Raw genomic sequence first — 17,744 nt, 5'->3', positions numbered from 1 at the left:
AGTGGTGCCACTGTCCACTAGGCATAATTCCTCCTCCATCAGATCGACTCCCGTAGAAACTATAATAAATAAAGAAGTTTGATATGAAACTCTTTGATGATATATAGAATACATACATTATTTATTGAATATCAAATGTTACAATACATTTATTGGATATCGAAACAAAGTGATGACATTATTAAATATTTTACACACATAGACATAAATTGGTTTTATTATTACAATCACTGGGACATAAAGACATTAGAATATAGGGATTGGGAGCATATTCAAAGTCTCCAAAAAATGTCATTGGATCAGCATTTCATGATCATATTCCCCGATCAGCAAGATCCCGCCTCTCCGTTTGTTGTGCTTGGTTCCATTGGAACTTGTTGCGAACAATCAGCCTTATTCCTATGGTGTCAGGTCGAATGTTGAAGTGGGCTTCATACTTCTGTCCTAGTACAGCATGTCCGCAACCCACAGACTTTAAGTAAGATCGACAAGATGACTTGGGGTGCGACATTTCTTTGTAGCATGGCTATAACAACCACATTTCTGACACACAGGTTTATCATTCCTGTGTTTGAAAATGTTCTTACCATTGTTGGTAATACGAGTTTGGGATTTCTTGTTGCGTCTGCGTTTATTTTTACCTTTCTTGGAATTTCCCTGAGGATGGGTCTTAGAAGGTCCACCATCAAATTTGGGTTTATTCTGAGTGTAGGCATGTACTTCAGGCAATGGAGCAGACCCTATGGGCGCTGCTGATTATTCCAAACCATAAGTTCAGAATGTTTTTGGCTTTAAGTAAAGTTTGTATAAGCTCAGAATAAACCTAAAAAATGCCTTGTCACGGTATTGTTGTTGAAGAATCCTTTCAGAGGGAAACATAGTAGAGAGGTCTTTTCTATCTTATCCGCATCTGTAGGTTCTTTCTCGCAAGAATTACAACTTTGAGCAAATCCTATGAACAGCATGGTTGTAATCACTCACAGTTTTAAAATCCTGTAAGCGAAGTTGCGTCCACTCATAGTTAGCCACGAGCAGGACAGTGCCTTTGTTGTTCACAGCATTGCTTAAGAGAGTTCCATAGATTTCGTGGATTTTCTTCCAACAAATATTCAACCTTAAGGTCATGATGAATATGGCTCCTAATGAGATATAGGGTCGTGTATAGGTGCAACACCCTCTTGGGGTGGTAACACTGCTTGATAAAGTCCACGGGACGCAAGACTAACTTTACGTCCACAACCCATGTTTGGATAATTGTGGTCGTCTAGCAGCTAACAATTCAAAACTCTTTGACGGTCATTGATCCTACACGAGGCAAACCATCGAAACATTTTAAGCTATTTAAAAATGTTGTGGTGTATTGTACTTATGGGATGCAAAATAGAGACAAGATAAAATCTTGTATTATTAATGGTGTAAAATCTCATGTGCATAATTGTAAAATGGAGGTAGTCACCATAAGGTGTAGACCTCAAATAGGGCATAATCTGTGTTAACAGTAGATGCCCAAAGTAATTTATGCAAGTTGTATAAGAACGCGTCTTAAGGTAGTCATCATATATTGATGTAGACCTTAGGTAATTCGCAAACGAATTGGGTACGCACGTTGAGGATAGTCACTAAGTGTTTACTTAGTGTAGATCCCGTAGTAGCAACTATTGTGCTACCTTGTGTATGACCAACAGGAATGTGAATTATTGGTAGCCATCTTTGTGAAAATATGTAGAACAAAATGTTCTAATTTGTGATGTTAGGTATGCACGTTGAGGATAGTCATTAAGTGTTTACTTAGTGTAGATCCGCAGCAGCAGCAACTATGGTGCTACCTTGTGTATGGCCAACAACAAAGATAGAACATGCGTGTGTTATACAATTGATGAGAAAATACAAATAAAATGTTGCATCCATTATTTAAAGCGTGTAGTGCTTTAAAGTTGAAAAGCATAAAAGGGGCTTAAATAAAATGATCGAATTGCAAAAAGTGATAACTGAATAAATAATTTGTAAGATCATGGTCGTAATAACAAGGGTATTATTTATTGGATTTGCCATACATACAGGGCAAATACTTTGAATAATATCATAAATGGATATTTTACAATGGTAAAACCTCATAAGTACAACTATAGTTAAGTCAGCGACTAAACATAAGAGTACTTAATTTTACAGCACGTAATTATAGTCATTGATGAATTAATACTGAAAAATAAATAAAACAGATAAGAAGCCAATCAGGCCAAAGGAAAGCCATTTTCGTTTGGGCCAGCCTGGCTCAATCGGGTGCACAGTAGACAGCAGGGAGGTAGGGTAGGGCGTAGGCCATTGGGTCCGCCCATTTGCGGGCGCGGGCCTTTAAAAGGAAAGGAGCAAGCGACAGTTAGGGTTCACACCGCCACCGCTGGAGGCCACCCGCCGCGGCTGTAGATCGCCGTCGCTGCCTCCAAGTGCCGCTGCGCCGCCGCTAGTGCCTTGAATCAGGTCGAGGAAGACTCCCCTCATCGGGGGAGTAGAAGACGCTGCCGCCTACTGCCATGTTGAGGACCTTCGCGGACGGGAGGCCGAGCGCCGTCGGGCTCCAGGTTTCCCTGCGGATGCCGAGGCGCCTGTCCACCACGGCCACCCTGTGACCCAGGAGTCAACGTAGAGTTGGAGGCATGGTGGCAATGCCCTCGGCCTGAGATGGTCGCAGCAGTTGCTGGAGTCGTCGAAAGTGTCGTCACCTTCATTCAGGCAGCGGCCTCAGCGCGTGTCGCAGCCGGAGGCGGAGTCATAGTAGAAGGCGCCGAGGGGCCAGCACGAGCGTCGAGGATGCTCCGGGGAAGGGCAGCGCCGCTGCCGAAGGAGGCGCCGAAGGGCCAGCCACGTCGAGGAAGGTGTACGGTGGGACGCCGGTCCTGGCCGCGAGTGTGCCGCCGGGATTGAAGAGGTTGCCGACGCCGGGGGCAGTCACCATGTCCTCGTCCTTTGTCTTCACTTGCTGAAGCATTGGCGTGGCGACGGTGTTGAAGTAACATAGATCGAGGGCGTCGCTGGGGATGCTTCTGCCAGCCGCCACTTGAGTCTCCGGGGCCGACGTGGGCGATGGCAGTGAGTAGTTGTACTCCAGCGTGTGCGGCATTAGCGTGAACTCTTTGTAGAAGTCGCACCAATAGCGAGGCGGTGCCGATGCTGGCGACATCGGCTCCATGGGGACGTAGGCGGGTACGGCGACGGGCTCAAAAACAACTTCATCAACGTGCGGCGCCAAGGCTTCGACAGCGGGTGGCGCCGGGGCTTCCACAGCGAGCGGTGCGGCATTGCTGGGCCCGGCACCGTCCATGCCAAGGCGAGGAGACGGTGGCTGGCTCTGCAGATGGAGATCGCACCGAGAAGCATGGCGGCCACGCCGAACTGGACTCCATCGGCGGCGAGGAACTGCATTGCCACGGAGACCACGAACAATGGAGTCAAAGAGGCGGCCGAAAGGACCATGGTCATGACCATGGGCAACATTGCGGCGAACACGAGGCCCAAGGCGCTCAAAGACACCGCGGCGCTGTCCATGGTGGCCGTGGTGGTGGATCGGGCCACGGCGAACTCCGCCGACGCGACGAAGGACGAAGAACAGTTGACGAACAACATGCGACGGTAAGTCAATCCTTGCCATGCTTACCGATGGGGGTTCAGGGGCATGTGCCTCTATCGTTGTCGTTCTCTTTCTCTTGTCCAGAAGAGCAACTCGTTCTCTTTCCCTTGTCCAGAAGAGCAACGTGTCTCTGTTTCATTGCTCTTCGTGAAACTCCAAAGTCCATTTGGTTAACTGCTAATCACCCCTCTGAAGAGAGCTAATCACCCCTCTGAAGAGAGGCCTGTTGGCTCTGAAAGGTGCCTGTTAGTGAACAGGTGTCGTTTCACAACAATTTAATTCAATTCACCCGTTCACCCGGTAGACATATAGTAGAATCGAATGGTAGGTCTCCACCAAATAGATCCATGCGAGTCAATTGAGCTCAAATTTGACAAAATTTTATAATAAAAAATATTAACATTTATATTTCTAAATAATTATTATGAAAATATATTCTATAACACTTTAGACTATTTGACTCCTCAAAGTCCAAGAATTACATTCTTTTGTCGCCGGAGATAGTACTACTTCACACAGATTTCGATCAATAAATAAATAGTAATAATATACAAATGCACCATCAGAAACAAATGTTTATGTAAGTTCTTTTTTTACGGCAACCGACAATAGATGATTTAATCAGGAGACAATATAAGCTTAAAGAAATCTATAGATACGCTCACCGTTATGTACGAAGAGGTCGATTTGAAGGCGAAAACTGGGGCAATTGTGCAAGCAACATTAACAAAATATCTGACATCCACACAAGTGAAAAACATTTCCACCGAACTTGAGTTACAAAACTTGAGGATCTGCAACTTACGCTCAAAATTTAAACAACCACATCCATCTCACATACTTGCATAAGTACCAGGATTCCCCAAACCCACGAGAAAATTTCTTGCCGAAACAAATTCGAAGGGACTTAAACATTGTGGTAAATGCCTATACCGCAATAGTGTCTAGCTCTTGGAGGCCTTGTCCTTGGTCTTTTGGATCTTCAACACCTTCTTCACGATCTTCTGCTCCTCGACCAAAAAGGCACGGATGATCCTGAGAGGTGCAGGCAGCTTAGTTTCACCATTAATCATTTTAACAGACGAGCATGAGATGTGAAAGAATGATCACCTCTCTCTAACTGCAGTACCAGACAGAACTCCACCATATGGACGGTTCACAGTCCTGCGGTTCCTTGACAATCTGGACCTCTTGTACTCAGCAGGTCTCAGGTGTGGAATCTGCAATTCAAGGATATGCAATATTTGTGAGCAGTTAGATAAGATGTAAATGACACAAACTTGTACTCCAAGGTGAACTTAAGACTGTCTATTCTGATTAATCAGTGCAGTGGCTACACCACATGTCATGTAGGATGCAACATGCTGTCATGCCTATAAGACAAACAGTCCTTAGCAGATTCAAGGAACAGTATGCACAGGGAATTCGTCCAAAGATATTACTACCAAGCACTACAGTTGATGTAATGAAACTAAAGCAATCTCCATTGACATGTATGTTAAGGAGTCATAGAACTTCTGAATTAAAATTTTAAAAAATCAGATAAACTTAACAAAATCAGTGTCCTAAAGATAGTGGTACACAAAAATCCTCCAAGATTACCAGGAAAAATCAGGTGGTCAGAAGGTTGTCAGTTAGGAGCGAAAGACAATTCAGTGTAATCATAGTCATCACTGATCATTTGAACTATGCAACTAATCATCATCCAAACTTCAACACCTGAAGAGTTCTACCAACAAAGATAGCAAATAAATAGAGGATAGCAAAGGAGCAAACAGGTTGATTGCTTTGAACATCAAAAATAAAAATTAAAAAAATGCAGGGGGGAGGGGGTATGCCAGTGCAAAGGGCCTCATACAGAAGATTAGGCAGAATCCACATGAAAGTTTCAGACAGTGCTTGCCATGTTTCTCAGTAATCATAGGCCCAGCAGTACGTCAGGAAAAAAAAAAAGAGGAGCAGTACATAACTGGAACAGCAATTTGGAAGTTACAACAAAACATGTTTGTAAGGTGAAAGCATAGATGAGAAATCAACATCAACAGAGAACATCTCAACAACCAGGAATACCAATGGGATCTAATAATAGTGTCCTGACTTTCATAATATAACCTGTACTACAAAAAAAAAACAATTCCGTGCCAGTGTGTCCCAGAATCACTGCCAGTTATTGATGTGGGAGTAATAAATCAGCAAACCAACAAGTAGGGATACTTGTTCGTGTTCTGAACTGGGACAATAACCATGCATCATAGTCTCTTTATAACATGAACTTAAGACTGTCTATTCTGATTAATCAGTGTAGTGGCTACACCTACATGTCATGTAGGATGCAACATGCTGTCATGCCTATAAGGCGAACAATCCTTAGCAGATTCAAGGAACAGTATGCACAGGGATTCGTCAATATATATTACTACCAAGCACATGTACAGTTGATGTAATGTAGTACTCAAACAAAAGCAATCTCTATTGACATGTGCGCAAGGAGTCAAAGAACTTCAGAATTAATATTTTTTAAAAATCGTATAAATGAAACAAAATCAGTGCGTCCTAAAGATAGTAGTACACAAAAATCCTCCAAGAATACCAGACAAAATCAGGTGGTCAGAAGGTTGTCAGTTAGGAGCGAAAGACAATTCAGTGTAATCATAGTCATTACTGATCATTTGAACTATGCGATTGATCATCATCCAAGCCTCACCACCTGAGGAATTCTACCATCAAAGATAGCAAATAAATAGAAGATAGCAAAGGAGCAAACAGATTGGATTGCTTTGTAATCATAGTCATTACTGATCATTTGAACCATGCGATTGATCATCATCCAAGCCTCACCACCTGAGGAATTCTACCATCAAAGATAGCAAAGGAGCAAACAGATTGGATTGCTTTGAACATCAAAATAAAAATTGAAAAAATGCAGGGGAGAGGAGGTATGCCAGTGCAAAGGGCCTCATAGAGAAGATTAGGCAGAATCCACATGAAAGTTTCAGACATATGCTTGTCATGTTTCTCAGTAATCATAGGCCCAGTAGTACGCCAGAAACAAAACAGGGGCAGTACATGTGTTCAAACTGGAACAGCAATTTGGAAGTTACAACAAAACATGTTTGTAAGGCGAAAGCATAGATGAGAAATCAACATCAACAGAGAACATCTCAACAACCAGGAGCACAAAAGGTATCCAATAAAGGTGACATTTCATAATAACCTGTACTGCACAAAAAAAAACAATTCCGTGCCGGTTTCTACCCAGAACCACTGCCAATTATTTGAAGTGGGAGTAACAAATCAGCGAACCAACCAATAGGGAAACTTGGTGCATTTACCTGTTCGTGTTATGAACTGGGATGATAACCATGCATCATAGTCACTTCATAACATGAAAAGGCACCAGGGCCAGAAAAGAGGCTCATCAAGCTCAATCAATTTACAAAGTACACAATGCAATTCCATGTAATTGGCATTGGCATCAAAGCTCACAATCTCTCTGCCACCCTGATTTGGTCTAAACAAACGGCAGAAGATGGAAAAATCTTCATAATCAATTAGAACAAGGTGGACATCTAATATTCATCCTACCCTTTATTCCAGCTCCTCAGAGGAATTGAACCATAGTAAAGATGCAAGCCAACCATCACAAGAATTGAACACAACTAAGATAATGAGAAAAAAAGGCACAACATTGGAAGGCCTCATAAAGAAGATTAATCAACATAAAAATTCAGGCATATGCTTGTCAATTATAACTATATAATCATTGGCCAAAAAATTGAAACAAAGGGACAGGCAGATCTGGACAAAGGGCCTCTTGGTACAACCTAGACTTAAGGAAAACGGGCACAACACAATACATTGTGACAAATGTGTACACTGTCCTGCAATGAATAATATAGGACCAGTACCACAGATAGATATGTTAACAGATATGACATGCAAATTAACCAGCTCCAGCAGCACATGTTACAGCAAGCTAAGGCCTAAGGATCAAAACCAATGTAAAATCTCAATCATGAAACAAAACAAGCATTATACCTATGGTTCAAAACTAGAACAGTCAATTAAGCACTCAAATATTTGGTATATACTACAAATACAGTTTACCAAGAGCCTGAAGCATTCTTTTATATTTAGGAATAACAAATGTTCCAACCAAGAGCCCCAAGCATGATTCAATAAGAACAGGTGCACTCCAACCCCCAGTTTGTAATCACACTTAACGAGAATATGAGCCATAAGCCATACAAAATACTAATGCCGCGATACAAATACATGCTCCGTCAGGAACTCCTAGCCTAGGTTGATCACGCAGCATTCAAAATGAAAAATCCTTGCATAGAGCATGATGCAGCGACCTAACGCAAGAACAAGTGGATACAACAGAAAGGTGGGGGGAACATACTCCTTGGATCTTCTTCCCGGTGACGGGGCACTTCGGTCCGCTCGCGCGCTTCTTGGTGTACTGGTACACAAGCCTCCCGCCTAATCAACAACAACGAGAGTCAAGATCAGAGCAAACAATGCGTAAAATTGAACGACAACAGTGCGATATCCGATGTGAAGGGTCATAAATCCCTCGCGCAGATCCATCTAACTCCTAACCAAGACATGAGCAGAGCAGCGAGAATCCTATCTCAAAATCCCGCACGAACAGAAACAACGCGCGATCGACCACGCGAGGGCGAGGCGCCGGTCTTACCGGGGGTCTTGACGACGCGGGTCTGGTTGGACTTGGTGGCGTAGCTGTGCCGCTTCCGGTAGGTGAGCCGCTGCACCATCTTGCCGCCGGCCGCCGCTTCTCCCGGGCTCTGGCTCTCCGCGCGCTCTTCCTCTCTAGCGTGGCGGCGGGGAAGGGAGTGAGGAGGAGAGGTGGAGGAGAGGTTTTATAGGATGGCTTATGGGCCGGGTGACCTAGATCTGACGGCGGGAGAGGATTTGCCAAGCGAATGGACGGTCCGATCTGTGACTCGGGATTATCAGAACCTTTCAATATATGTGTGTAGACAATTCCGTGGGAGCCGTTATAAAATATGCAACTTCTCTCTAAACCACCGAAAAAGTTCATCTTCTCTCTCAACCACCGCTTCAACTTTTCCCACCCTTACATGCCACCGCCGTCAGCTTCGGGGGAAACGGCAGCCAGTAGAAGCGTGAAATGTCCCTTTTACCAATCTTACAGGTGGCCCCCACGTGTCAGCCTTCTTCTTCCTCTCTCCTTGGCCATGGACGCTGAGGCCGAGCGCTCCACCCCCTGCAGCTTGCCCTACCCCTTCCTCGCGCTGAGTGTGGAGATGCTGAGCTCCCCTCGCCTCGCCTCTCTGCTCGCTTTCTCGCTCGCCCTCGCCATGCTGCTGCTGCGCGTGGCTGCGTCCGCCATGGACAGCCACGGAGCTTGCAGCGCCGTCGTCGTTCCTTCACCTCAGCACTTCCTCGCTCCCTACTGACCGCACCACCTTCCTTCCCGTCAAGGGCGAAGCTACAGGCAAATGAACCCTGGTGCACTACTTAAGTAACTTACACAACTTTATTAAAACATATGGTGAAAATAAGGCCGTTGAATGCAAAAAAAAATTACCCTAGTGCACAACATGGCTTCGCCCCTACTTCCCCTTCCACGCCGACTCTCCAGTGTCATCCCTCCACCCTCGCCTGCCGTCGTAGCCTGCTCGTCGGCGAGCGGCCACAGGCATTACTGCCTGTGCATGTGGCCAGCAGGCCACGGGCCGCCTCCTGCCGGGACGATGCAACCTTGGAGCTCAGCCTGTTGCCGCGAGGCCACCCAGCCGCTCCCTCACCGTCGCCTGTGAACCGGCCGAATCGGCTGGCCCTGGCCCCGCGTCGCCCCTAAATTACAGCAGCGGGTCCAGCTCTGGCGCATCCACTAGCGGCGGTGAGGATGCTTCCACGGCGGCTACTACTCGAACAGAAGAGCACCGTACCCCCGCACGCAGCTCCAGCTCTAAGCTCGGTGGCCGGCCATGGCGGCAACGAACTGAGCAGAGAGAGCCAAGATCGTCGTCCTAGGCCTCGCCGTCGAGCGAGGGTCGCACGAGGGTGGGCGCGGGTGGGGCCTGCCCGTGGCGGTGCTAGGGCAAGGGCCGGGGTGGCGCTGGAGCAGCTAAGCTCCTAGCACGCTCAGCCTCAGCGTCCATGGCCAAGGAAAGAGGATAAAGAAGGTTGACGCGTGGGGCCCACCTGTAAGTGGGGCAAAAGGGACATTTCATGCTTCTGTTAGCTACGGTTTCCCCTAAGCTGACGGTAGTGGCATGTAAGGGTGGAAAAAGGTGAAGCAGTGGTTGAAAGGGATGATGAACTTTTTCGGTGGCTTATAGGGATGTTGTATTTTTTATAATGGCTCACAGGGAATTGTCTCATATGTGGATGTGGATGGTCTGAATTTGGTTTGATGCTCATACATAAACAATAACCTTTTTTTAGTTTCCTTCTATTCAAAATTCATTTCATAGTAATTTTACTCGTTTTTTGTTCTGATTCTGTTTATATTTTCTTACCTCCCAGCCATGCTAACTTTTTTAAGAAAAAAATTCAATTATGTAACATTTTCGGGGTTACGCTGTCTTATAACACATATGTTTTTTTCTGTGTGTGTGTGGCAATAGCTTTGTAACACATATGATGATATGATTGTCAATGTAGACGTGTCAAAATAAATAAATATTATACCTTTGCTTCAAATATAGAAAATTGTTTGAACTGTCGAATAGAAACAAAATGCACATGAGCTCGGAGCTACTCTGCATAAAACATCATTTGGTGGAACATATATATAGATTATAAGTATGTACCAATGTTCTTATTTGTTGACATTAAACGACTGGTAAATAGTTTTATTAGACATACAATACAGTATCAACGTGTTGTGATATGACATTATGACTTATGAGCAGGAGCAGAGAGACCAAGTTGGCCAAGAAATTCTTAGTCGCCATATAGTAAACCATGGCTACTTCATATGCATTTAATGAGTATCCCATAATGTAGTGTGAGATTTTTTATGAAGATAAAAGAAGAAATAGTATCATCTAGATGATACAACTTGGACAAGAAAATCGAGATTTAGAATCTACATGTATAGGCTAAGGTTGTTATTGATTTAATTTCTCCGACGATAGGTTTTGGTGGATTAAATGACAACACGATTAAAGATCTAACATGTTTACTAAATGCTAATAGGGTATTTATTTGTAATATGCATTTGAGATATGCTTAATTGGATGAATCGTTATGAAGCAAGGCTCAAGTATATGGCAAACAAACAAGATATTCATATGTGATTGACAGCACGAAGAAATGGCAATCCAAGGTGTAAAAAGGAGATGAGACACGGTCTTAAGCAAATATGTGGTCTCACTGTGATGGCATGCATTTGTATATATTATGGAGTGTCATGGAATCAAGTAAAGACAAACCAAATCAAGCATTATATTGAATAATCTTTGGCATTATTACTTGGGCATGGTCAATTTTGACAGTGGATTTCAATGAGTGCTTAACATTTTGATGCAAGATAGAACGTGACTTGAGGATGGCTCAATAGGGTGAAGGTAGCATGGAAAAGTGCTTCAAGTGATTGATCTATGGTGAAGGGCAAGCAATACTTAGCCACTTAGGTAACATGGCTAAGATGAAGAAGAGAGTATTTGCATCGAGCCAATGAACTAATCGAGCTATGAGGAGTCATATTTTGTAGAGAAACAATTTATTTTTTGATCGTATGAAGAAGAGGCTTCAAGCCATGAAACGAATTGGTATGTGTTCAAATGGTTCAAGACATATGCTTAAGATGGTTTTACTCAAATAATGGGGACAACAAGATTGCAACCATTAAGAAGATAAATTGATAAGAAATGACATATGTGAAGACATAAAGCTCAAGTGGATTCAAATTCTCATAGGTATGATCAAGGGGGTAATACATGTGGTGAATTGACAAGTCTCTAGTGCTCAAGAAAATCTAAGTGAGATTTGAGAGACACCTACCTATGATTCTAACTTTGTGGGATAAGGTTCCCAATAATTGATGACCCGTATGGTAGCCTCTTTCAGAGACTAACTCATGCAAAATCGGATACCCTGGTTTTGACAAGTTTTCCTGAGAACTTGTGAGGATGATATTGTCCATTTGGTTCAGAATTTCTAAGGCCTGGGAGGTTTGGGCATCTAAACTAGTAGGTGCTGAAAGGATAAAGATGTCCAAGAGAAGGGGTGAATTAGACTAATTCTAATTTTTTTTCAATAATTAAGCCCTACACTTAGCCTATTTCACCCCCTTGTGTCTAGAAGTGTTTCTATTATTCTACCACACAAAAGTTTTGCACCCTAGGTTCTAATCCTACTCTAGCATGGCAATGCTAAGAATGTAAAGACATGAATTGAATTGCTCAAATGTAAATGCTCAAAGCAAAGAAAAAGAGAGGAACACGGCGATGTTTTTTCAAGATATCGGAGAGTCGCCACTCCCTACTAGTTCTTGTTGGAGCACCCACGCAACGGTGTAGCTCCCCCTTGATCCGCGCAAGGATCAAGTGCTCTCTATGAGCTGATTCTTTGACACTCCATCATAGTGAATTGCCCATAACCGCTCACACCATGACTTGGGTCATCCACAAGCTTCGCTGGATGATCACCAAGCTTCCAATCACCACCGAGCAGTCTAGGTGATGGCAATCACCAAGAGTAACAAGCACAAACTCTCACTTGATCAAGACAAGCCTAATGAGAAAGGTGGATGCACACTTGCTACTCCCTATGCACTAATGACGTCCTTAATCTTGGATTATCAAATCTCAACCACCCCATTAGGCTCTTGCTCTCCCTTGCACTCCAAAGGTGTTTCTCAGGTGAACAAATGGGCAAGAGAGCTAAGTTGGACGAGCAGGAGAAGTATATATACTACCCACTTTAAAACACAACCATTATTGTCCAACTCAGTAGTTTTCAGGGTGACCGGACACATCCGGTCAGTAGCCAATGGCTACGTGGCGTCAGCCAGTCAGGGAAGGCTGTTGGAGTGACCTAATGCTGGCCAACATCTGGTCAACATCCACCAGACGCGTCTGGTCAGGAATTTTAGTCTCTGGACCCTCTCTGATGTTGACCTGACACTGCAAACTCGGCGTTCGATCGTTTACTGTTCAGCATCTAGTCCTGCCTGATAGTGAGTCCCTACTGCTACAGATATGACTAGAGGCGCGTATGGTTCCAATCAGTGTGCAGCGTCCGGTTGCTCATCGGCTTCTACTATGCGCGCTGATCATTGACCGGACGTAGCACCTATGAGTCCGGTCATCACTAAAATAGTGTCCGGTCAACATTGAATCCTCCATTCACTTCCAATTCAAAATCCTTTGTGAATAAGGTGGACTCCAATTTATCTTTGGGCTATTCCTAAGCTACCTAGTGCTAAGTTTAATAAGTGTGCACCACATCTAACCTATTAGACTCACCTAGGTCAAGCTACTAGTTCATATCCCCTTAATAGTATGACCAAATGAAAAACAAAGTCCTAAACTACTCCAAGTGTCTCTCCAATGCCAAATGACACTTAGAGCTAGTCCGTCCTTAACCTTGTCGTCCAACCTTTGAAAATCGAAATGATTTCCATCGACAGAGGCATGAAAACCATAATTGCCCAAACAATCATCATTACCATAACCTAACTCAAGTTGCCTCTGCAAAACACATGTTAGTCACAGTAATCTCATGTAGTCATTAATCACCGAAACTCAACTAGGTGCCTAGATGCTTTTAATCTCCCCCTTTTTAGTGATTGATGACAACACAACCTCGAGTAGGTATAAGAGATGAGTGAGGTTTTCAACATGCTTGGTTCATATAAGCAATTGACAATAAGAACAAAAGGGGTTAGGCATGCTTATATGATCCAAGCCAACGCAATGTACTCACAAGATATGAAATACGTATGAGTACACAAAGTAAAGCTCATTTGTATCGGAGTAAAATGCGAAAGCAAAGCAAATGAGCATAACAAAGTGACATGACATATATATCAAAGTAGAGGGCACACATGTCACATAAGTTTCACAATCACACATATATCACATATAACACAATGCATGAAAGTAAACATGAATGCATGAACTATCACACACAAAAGATTGAGTCCATCTCACAAGCTCCCCTTAAATCTAACATACTCGCTCCCTCTCCACCTTTGGCGTCAAGCACCAAAACCTAAGGGTCGGACGGTGGGGTAGAAGTGGACGAGTCAGGTGCTGAGGTGTGGTGAGAGATTTGAAATGAGCTTCATCATCCTTGGACCCTAAACTCTGAGTGGTTGGACCCTCTGTCACTAGAAGTGGAGGTGAAGTGGTCTAGGTCTACTCAGTTAACTTGATAGCTGGGTCAGCCTATGGTAACGCTGAAGCTATGGTAGTAGCCTAACCTTGTGGCTCAGAAGATGTCACTAGAGGAAGTGGAGCCACAACTACCGCTGTTGCTGTTGCTAAAACCTCAAGGGTGGGAGTGCCTGTCAGAGGCGGCTCGGACGAAGCAACATAGGATGGGATTGTCTTAGTAGTCCCTATGACTAGAGCGGTTGTGGTAGGAGCAAGGACTCATAACTCAAGCGGTGTAGGCTATCCTGTGAGCTCACTGAAAGTAGCACCCAGACTCTAAGAGACAGGGGTGTCCATCACTAGCACTAACGTGGACTGAGTAGCAGTGAAGCCCATGACTATAGGAGTGAAGTGCTGAGCCTGCTCTGTCTCTGGTGATGCAAACCACTAAGACACCTACTCGGTAGGTGAGGCAAATGGTGCAGCTGGCTATCCCTAACTCTAAAGCCCACTGGACTATATAGCTAGAGTCACTGGGGTAGTAGTAGTAGACTGACCAAGCTGCAACATGGGCTAGTGAAGAGCAATCCCTGTAGCCAAAAAGACATGCTGCATGAAACCAAGAAGTTGCTGTTGAATGACTAGCTGCTGCTGCATGGCCTGCTACTGCTACTAGAACTGATCCTGACATGTTTGCACCTAAGGAATGGTAGCTACTATCTCCTATGCCTGACGAGCCTGGTCCTATCGCATGCGCTCAAGTATAGCTAGTAAGGCAGGGTCTACCTGTGGTGGCTGTGGCTGTGGTGGAGCTGAGCTAGAGCCACTGGCCTCTCGGTCGTGTGCACGTGGTGGCATATGCAGGATAGGCTAGTAGTCCTCATCTGAGCTGTCAGTTAGGTCGCTCTCGACCACATCCTCCTGTTGTGCCTCTAGATGCTCTAACTCAGTCTCAGCAATGGCCCTGATGGCCTCGTCCTGCTCAACTATAGTCTCTGGCACCTCTGGTCTATGGCTCGGCAGGCTAGGAGTCCTCCCATGACTGTGACGTAACAGCTGGCTCATGTCATACTATGGGAACTCTATAGTAGCACCACTCCACTCAGCCACTGTCTCTAGGGACATGTAAAATTGCCTATAAGATAAGAAATATGATCCAATGAGCATATGGCAACCGACGATGGCCTCTAAAACCCTCTGCTAAGGTGTCCTCTATCTCTAAGAGCATCACATCCCAAATATCAAACATAGTCTGAGAGATCAAGTGGTGGACTAGCCAAAGCTAAATACGTGTCAACCCCTCACGATAGCCACTCCTCAAGAGCAAAGACCTCCTCATGACTACATCAAGGATACAAGTTGTAGGTGTAAGGTCACGCGGTGTGCGGCTCGATCCCTCTCTAAATGGCTCAGTGAAGCAAGCTCTAACCAAGTCTGTGGGTAGTACCAGTCTACTGTGAGGGTGTCTCGATGGCTCTATCTCTCCATAATAGATCTCATGAATCTAAACAGGAGACTCTAAAATCCTCAATATCTCTCTAGCCCTCGAGCTCTATAGCCTGTAGTCATGGCCTCTGAAGGCAAAGTGAATGTACCTATGCCTCGGGTTAATCCACAAAGAAGCATAGAACTCTCTGACCCATGACAGAACGTACCGACTAGTTCATCCTAGGAGATCTGCTAGACCTAGCAGGTAGCTAAGGTAGGGATGGATCTGCTCTCCTACAATTGCAACTACAACCTCTAAGGAGCATACTCTCTGAGATCTAAATGCCACACCACTGTTGAGGTAGGCATTATAGAAGTCCTCCTGCAGCACTATGTAGAACTTCTCTAAAGCACGCTCATCCCGCCTCGACAGAAACTACTGCTCAAACTCCACAAAACAGAGCTGCTACACCTGTCTAGCTATGGCTGCCTGCAAGTCCAAGTGTACCACTGGAGGTGGACCCTATGGTCTAGGAGGTGGACAAGAACCACGTCTCTGTGTCTCAGGCCTCGGTGACACCTGGGTGCGAGTATGAGTGGAATGTCGAAGCCATGGCTGCTCTGCTTGCTCTGTCTACTCTGCCTATGCTAGGTGCTATGCCTGCTCCTGGTGCTGCTCAGTCTCCTCCTAAGGCTCAATTTCCTCCACTCGAGCACCCTCTGGTGCATCCTCTAGAGATACACACCGACCTCCAAGCATGATAGTACCACATGGACTACCAAGACTGACCTCAAGCTACTCGACTACAGTCCTCTGAGCTAGTGACAATTGATCGCCAATACAAATACCACTGCCTTTGTCACCTCTCTCAGCACGCTCTATGGCGACAGCCACTGTTGCTGCTCTCTCTTCCTCTATGTCACCTCTCTTGTGCTTCTTCTTTGTAGTGGTCTTCTTTGGCCCCTTTCCATTTTCCTACTCTGTCAGGCGAGGCAGACGCCTCTAATCATAACTAGGGCCACCCCGATATTCTTATAATGAGCCATAATTGACACTGCAAAGAACACAATTGACAAGCAAAGGACCACTACCACTGATAAAGGACAACTATCACTAACTCCCCCTAGCACTGAGAATCACTTCCCAACTAACACTTGCTGAGGCTTGTCCTCAATCCTTACTCGTGGGCTTGGCCCTGAGTTTATCTGTCACTGCTCAACTTCCACTGCCTCACTGCCCAACTCATTACACAAGATAGAATGGAAGGATGTATATAAGCATTATATATTCTAGAGAAGCGATGGTCCTTAGAAGAAGCAATCAGTTAGATAAGAAAAGAGGAGATGACTCGCTACCTTAGATCATAGCCGGGACCTATGAAAAGGTGAGAATTGAGCACGTTGGGGCACCACACAATCATGACAAGAGATCCTGGAGAAATTGGCAGTGAACCAAGGAAACGCTGGACACGGAGCTCTAGATGTCGGGAACACGAGCACTGAGTTACCATGGTCGAGTAAGGAGATGGCACGACCGATGGTGGTAGTGGTTTTTGGAGGTGGTGGCGACTGCCCTCATCGCGGTAAGCAGGGATGTGGTAGAACGCGGGCATGAGGGTGGTGCGGGCGTGGGTGAATGGGCGACAGTGGTGGAGGTGCTGCACACGGGTGCGTGGATGAGGTGGATAGAGCTAGTGATGGCTCGCGGTGGCCGGAGTGGCAAACCTAACGGTGAGTGCGGGCACAGCGTGCCAGAGCGGCGGCGTAGGCACAGCAGGGGAAGCACAGCAGCCGAAAAGGGCATGGTGGCTAGAGAGGTGCAATGGCGGTGGCAGTTAGGGTTAGAGCGGTGGCGGCACGACGTATGGAGCAAAGAAAACGAGCGTAGTCAAGAGAGAAAGAAGAGGATGGGCCCCATGTGTTAGTCGGGTTTTGAAACAGATCACGCGAGCACTGTTGTGACCGAACGCATAGATGAAAATGACCTGACGCTGCAGCCTCGGAGTCTGATCGAGTACAGAAAGGTCTAGAAAGTCACAAACTATGATCGGACACGTCCTATTTCTCATGACCGGACGCAGATCGAGTCTGGTCAATCCTGTGATCCAACTTGTGCTAACCGGACGCAGATTCAAGTTGTCATAAGATGCGCGTGGAACACTATTCATCATCTGGTCTTTCTTCAGCAACTGCATCTCCTCCTGATGTACTGACCGGACGCTGCAAAGGGTGAGTCTGGTCCCTACGTCCAGTCCCTCTTCAGCTGCAGTTTTCCTCCTTTCTCTGCGACGCTTTCTCCCAATCAAGTCACAACTTCTAATAAGACCCAAATAAACACCAATTAGGACAGATATCAGAGACCTCTCTCA

At 45.2% G+C, this 17,744-nt stretch overlaps 1 protein-coding gene, 1 non-coding gene and 2 pseudogenes across 2 annotated transcripts; all 4 read right to left on the bottom strand.

Annotated features, from left to right (window-relative positions):
• Nucleotides 1–4,334: 4,334 nt before the first annotated feature.
• LOC136500959 (large ribosomal subunit protein eL34-like) lies at nt 4,335–8,489 on the bottom strand. Its single transcript, XM_066496441.1, has 4 exons — nt 8,328–8,489; nt 8,031–8,110; nt 4,736–4,845; nt 4,335–4,660 (listed from the first exon to the last, which is right to left on the bottom strand). The coding sequence occupies exons 1-4, from the start codon at nt 8,404–8,406 to the stop codon at nt 4,570–4,572; spliced, it is 360 nt and encodes a 119-aa protein (XP_066352538.1). The 5' UTR covers nt 8,407–8,489; the 3' UTR covers nt 4,335–4,569.
• LOC136502390 (small nucleolar RNA snR60/Z15/Z230/Z193/J17) lies at nt 5,248–5,339 on the bottom strand (annotated as a pseudogene).
• Nucleotides 6,236–6,327, bottom strand: LOC136502391 (small nucleolar RNA snR60/Z15/Z230/Z193/J17; annotated as a pseudogene).
• LOC136502435 (small nucleolar RNA SNORD27) lies at nt 7,320–7,394 on the bottom strand. Its single transcript, XR_010770574.1, has one exon. It is a non-coding gene; the product is annotated as a small nucleolar RNA SNORD27 (small nucleolar RNA).
• Nucleotides 8,490–17,744: the final 9,255 nt, after the last annotated feature.

Source organism: Miscanthus floridulus, chromosome 13, assembly GCF_019320115.1.
Source record: "Miscanthus floridulus cultivar M001 chromosome 13, ASM1932011v1, whole genome shotgun sequence".
NCBI classification, from domain to species: domain Eukaryota; kingdom Viridiplantae; phylum Streptophyta; class Magnoliopsida; order Poales; family Poaceae; genus Miscanthus; species Miscanthus floridulus.
Note: the sequence above shows the minus strand (reverse complement) of the source record. Positions and strands in the feature narration are given on the sequence as shown.